This window comes from Tachyglossus aculeatus, chromosome 16, assembly GCF_015852505.1.
Source record: "Tachyglossus aculeatus isolate mTacAcu1 chromosome 16, mTacAcu1.pri, whole genome shotgun sequence".
In the NCBI taxonomy this organism is placed as follows: Eukaryota; Metazoa; Chordata; class Mammalia; order Monotremata; family Tachyglossidae; genus Tachyglossus; species Tachyglossus aculeatus.
The window spans coordinates 42,615,060-42,620,234 of record NC_052081.1 but is presented as its reverse complement, the minus strand read 5'-3'; the positions used below and the strand labels follow the sequence as shown (position 1 = coordinate 42,620,234).

The following is a 5,175-nucleotide window of genomic DNA, read 5'->3' as shown; positions in this document are numbered from 1 at the left end:
ATAACTGGGTGTGTTCGTAGATAGTTGTCCTTCACGTTTGAAGATGACACCGATTAATGGTACATTTGCATCCAGGCCTGGGATTGAGGCCTCATGAACTAGTCTCTCCGACCCTGGTAATCCCAAACAGGAACATCTTTCTAATTCTTGGCCCCAAAGTGACCCAGCTGACCAGTGCAGATCTGGGACTGGAACCCATGTCTGACTCTGTCCCAAGCTCCTTCTATTATGCCATCTGCCTCCCTGCACACCCAAGCAGGCAAGAGGCACCTTTCCAGCCCTTTAGTCAAACTTTTCAAAATGTGATTAATGGATTGACTTCTTGTGGTGTTGTTAACCTGTAAAGGGGTGGCCACTGGCAGATTCATTCAATCGTATTTATTGAGCACTTATTGTGTGCAGAACACTGTACTAAGCGCTTGGGAAGTACAAGTTGGCAACATATAGAGATGGTCCCTACTCAACAGTGGGCTCACAGTCTAGAAGCAGAGTTACTGCTTGGGAGGATAGACAAGTTACACATTCCAGACTTTAAAGTGGAACCAGTGAGGGAAAGTTGCAAAGGACCTGAATTTCAGGAAAACACAGAGAAGCTGTGGAATGCCTAAATTAAAGAAAGATGAGAGGATTTGACTGTTTTATAGAAAAATGTGGGGAGGACAAGGGTGTTGAAACTCAGGAAGGGGAGCAAAGATTCTACTCGGTTAAGGTTGAGGAGGGCTTGAATACCACAAGCAATGGAAAACATGAACCACGACAACCAGCTGCGAAGGAAATAAAGCAACAGGCAGGAACGAGAGAGTTCAGGAAAATCTGAATACATGGAATGGGATTGAGACTATCCCATCTGATGCTAGAGAAAATGCAAGGAATGATGACATCAAGGGAGAAGGAAATAGAGATAGACAAAATACCATCTAGACTTAAAAGATGTCCCAAATCAATGGTATTTATTGAGAGTTTACTGTGTGCGAAGCCCTGGATTAAGCGCTTAGAAAAGTGCAGTGCAACAGAATTGGTAGACACCATCCCTGCTCACAAACAGCTTTCAGTCTACAAGGGGAGACAGACATTAAAAACTCATTGAAATTATTTGTACTATTTCAATTATATGTTAATGTATGTGAGACCATTAATATTCATAATAATAATGATAATGGTATTTGTTAAGCTCTTACTATGTGCCTAGCACTGTTCTAAGCACTGGGGTAGATACAAGGTAATCAGGTTGTCCCATGTGGGGCTTACAGTCTTAATCCCCATTTTACAGATGAGGCAACTGAGGCACAGAAAAGTTAAGTGACTTGCCCAAAGTCACACAGCTGACAAGTGGAAGAGCCGGGATTAGAACCCACAACCTCTGACTCCCAAGCCCGTGTTCTTTCCACTAAGCCACACTGCTTCTCATTCATCTCTCAGGGATGATGTATACGGGTTATAGTTGAATAATATGTTAATGTCTATAAAATATTTGTTATCCAATGTGGGAAGAGTTTTGAGATTATACTTTTAAGAGCAAAAGTTACTGAGGAAACAAAGTCTAGCAGCAGAAAGAAAAGGAGAGGATGGCTTGTTAATAAGAATTTAACTGTAGTATTTGTGACTAGAAGAGTGCAAACTCCTCCCATTACCATTATCACTATTATTATTATGTATTTGTTAAGCACTTACTGTGTTCAGCACTGTTTGGGTAGAACCAAGTTAATCATGTTGAACACAGTCCCTGTCCCACATAGGGCTCATAGTATAAGTAGGAGGGAGAGAAGGTATAGAATCCCCATTTTACAATTGAGGAAACAGGCATGGAGCAGTTAAGTGATTTGCCCAAGATGACACAGAAAGCAGTTAGCAGTAGAGAGTCTGACATCCAGGACCCTGCTCTTTCCACAAGGCCACACTGCTTCTCAATTATTAGGCAGTTAGTACCTCCTACCTGATTGTAAACACCTCCCACTAGATCGTTAGCACCTCCCACTAAATTGTAAACTCCTCCTTGAGAACAGCTTGCAGTCTCCCAAGCCTTAGTTCTGTGCTCTGCACATAATCTGGAGAAAGTGTATCCATGGAGTCATTCATTCATTCAATCGTATTTATTGAGCGCTTACCGTGTGCAGAGCATTGTATTAAGCGCTTGGGAAGTACAAGTCGGCAACAGAAACGGTCCCTACCCAGTGACGGGCTCACAGTCTAGAAGGCAGGCTCACAGTCTAGAGTCGCTACGAATCGGAAACGACTCGATGGCACTTAATAATAATAATGATGATATACCACTGAATGACCAGCACATTGTGCATCTAGCTTTACTTTTATTTATTCCGATTATTTGACACCTGTCCACATGTTTTGTTTTGTTGTCTGTCTTCCCCTTCTAGACTGTGAGCCCGTTGTTTGATAGGGACCGTCTCTGTATGTTGCCAACTTGTACTTCCCAAGCGCTTAATACAGTGCTCTGCACATGGTAAGCGCTCAATATGATTGAATGAATGAACATAAAACACAAAGCACACCCGCAACAATTATATTTATTGAGTGCCTAATGCGTGCAGAGCACTGTACTAAGCGCTTGGGAGAGTACAGTATAACAATATAACACAGCTGCCCAGTCCTCTAGACTTCAAGCTTGTTGTGGTTAGGGTATGTGTCTGTTTTATTGTTATAGTATACTCTCCCAAGTGCCTAGTACAGTGCTGTGCACATAGTAAGCACTCCATTCATTCATTCAATCATATTAATTGAGAGCTTACTGTGTGCAGAGCACTGTACTAAGCACTTGGGAAAGTACAATACAACAACAGTGACATAAATGATTGACCTACTGCCCACAATGAGCTTACACCCCTCCCCTGCCCTGATTTTGGAGGAAGTCCACTGCCCAGCTACCCTCACTTCACCCCTGTAGCCCACCCCTCTGACCTGAGCCTCCATGCCCCCACCCACCCCACTGAACCTGGCTTAAATGGATAAAGCATGGGCCTGGGAGTCAGAAGGTCATGGGTTCTAATCCCAGCTTCGCCACTTGCCTGCTGTGTGACTTTGGGCAAATTCATTCATTCAATCATATTTATTGAGTGCTTACTGTGTGCAGAGCACTGTACTAAGCGCTTGGGAAGTACAAGTCAACAACATCTAGAGACAGTCAATCAATCAATCAGTCGTGTTTATTGAGCGCTTACTGTGTGCAGACCACTATACTAAGCGCTTGGGAAGTACAAGTTGGCAGCATATAGGGACAGTCCCTACCCAACAGGCTCACAGTCTAAAAGGGGGAGACAGAGAACAAAACCAAACATACTAACAAAATAAAATAAATAGAATAGATATGCACAAGTAAAATAGAGTAATAAATATGTACAAACATATATACATATATACAGGTGCTGTAGGGAAGGGAAGGAGGTAAGATGGGGGGATGGAGAGGGGGACGAGGGGGAGAGGAAGGAAGGGGCTCAGTCTGGGAAGGCCTCCTGGAGGAGGTGAGCTCTCAGTAGGGCCTTGAAGGGAGGAAGAGAGCTAGCTTGGCGGATGGGCAGAGGGAGGGCATTCCAGGCCCGGGGGATGATGTGGGCCGGGGGTCGATGGCAGGACAGGCAAGAACGAGGCACGGTGAGGAGATTAGCGGCGGAGGAGCAGAGGGTGTGGGGTGGGCTGTAGAAGGAGAGAAGGGAGGTGAGGTAGGAGGGGGCGAGGTGATGGACAGTCTTGAAGTCCAAGGTGAGGAGTTTCTGCCTGATGCGCAGATTGATTGGTAGCCACTGGAGATTTTTGAGGAGCCCTACCCAACAACAGGCTCACAGTCTACTTCACTTCACTGGGCCTCAATTCCCTCATCTGTAAAATGGGGATTGAGACTGTGAGTCTTACGTGAGATAGGGACTGTGTCCAACCCGATTTGCTTGTATCCATCCCAGCGCTTAGTACAGTGCCTGGAACATAGCGCTTAACAAAAACCATTATTATTATTATTATTATTATCTTGCTCTAACAGCTGGTCTCCTCTCCTCCCCAGGCAGACCAGCCCCTTGCCCCGCCGGCCCTAAGGCGCCATGGACTGGAAGACGCTCCAGGCCCTCCTGAGCGGCGTCAACAAGTACTCCACCGCCTTCGGCCGCATCTGGCTGTCGGTGGTCTTTGTCTTCCGGGTGCTGGTGTACGTGGTGGCCGCCGAGCGGGTGTGGGGCGACGAGCAGAAGGACTTCGACTGCAACACAAAGCAGCCGGGCTGCACCAACGTTTGCTATGACCATTTCTTCCCCATCTCCAACATCCGCCTGTGGGCCCTGCAGCTCATCTTCGTCACCTGCCCGTCCCTGCTGGTTATCATGCACGTGGCCTACAGGGAAGACCGGGAACGCAAACACCGGGAGAAGCACGGGGAGGCGTGCCCCAAGCTCTACTCCAACACGGGCAAGAAGCATGGGGGGCTGTGGTGGACCTACCTGCTCAGCCTCTTCTCTAAGCTCATCATCGAGATCGTCTTCTTGTACATCCTGAACAGGCTCTGGTACGGGTTTGACCTGCCCCGCTTGGTTCAGTGTGCCTACGTGGCCCCCTGCCCCAACATCGTTGACTGCTACATTGCCCGCCCCTCCGAGAAGAAAGTCTTCACCTACTTCATGGTGGGCGCCTCAGCCGTCTGCATCGTCTTGACCGTCTGCGAGATCGCCTACCTCATCTTCAAGCGAGTGGTGCGGTGCGCACAGAAGGGAGAGAAGCGGAAAGCCTACCCTGCCCCTTCGGCCAGCAGGGCCTCCACCTGCCGCTGCCCCCACCGGCTGCTAGGCCCAGAGGGGGACCAAGCCGTGACCAAGTCTCCTGAGGGGCTGCGGGCCTCTGCCCCCAACCTGACTCTGATCTGACCCCCTTCTCTCCTGCCCCAACCGTGGGCCTCACTCCCAAAGTGGGGAGAAGCAGGCCGTCCTGTAAGCAAGGACGCAGATGGGAAAGGCACGGGTCAAAGTGGATTTTCCCTGGCTCTCCTCCCACCTCCCAACACTGGTGGTCTCTCAACCCTCCCCTTTCGCTCCTCACAGACTACCTAGGCTACTGGAACTACCTGAGCTGCTGGAACTAACCCCCCAAAGTAGGCTGGGTTGGGGAGGGGTAAGCGAGGGGCTTGGGAGGAGCTCAGCTAGGGCCTGGTCCAGTTGCTCCCCTGCTACCTCAGGTGTCCGGTTT

At 48.5% G+C, this 5,175-nt stretch overlaps 1 protein-coding gene across 1 annotated transcript; it reads left to right on the top strand.

Moving 5' to 3' along the window:
- Positions 1 to 4,043: 4,043 nt before the first annotated feature.
- GJB3 (gap junction protein beta 3) lies at positions 4,044 to 4,856 on the top strand. Its single transcript, XM_038758315.1, has one exon. It carries the CDS (start codon positions 4,044 to 4,046, stop codon positions 4,854 to 4,856), a length of 813 nt encoding a protein of 270 aa, XP_038614243.1.
- The last annotated feature ends 319 nt before the right edge of the window (positions 4,857 to 5,175 follow it).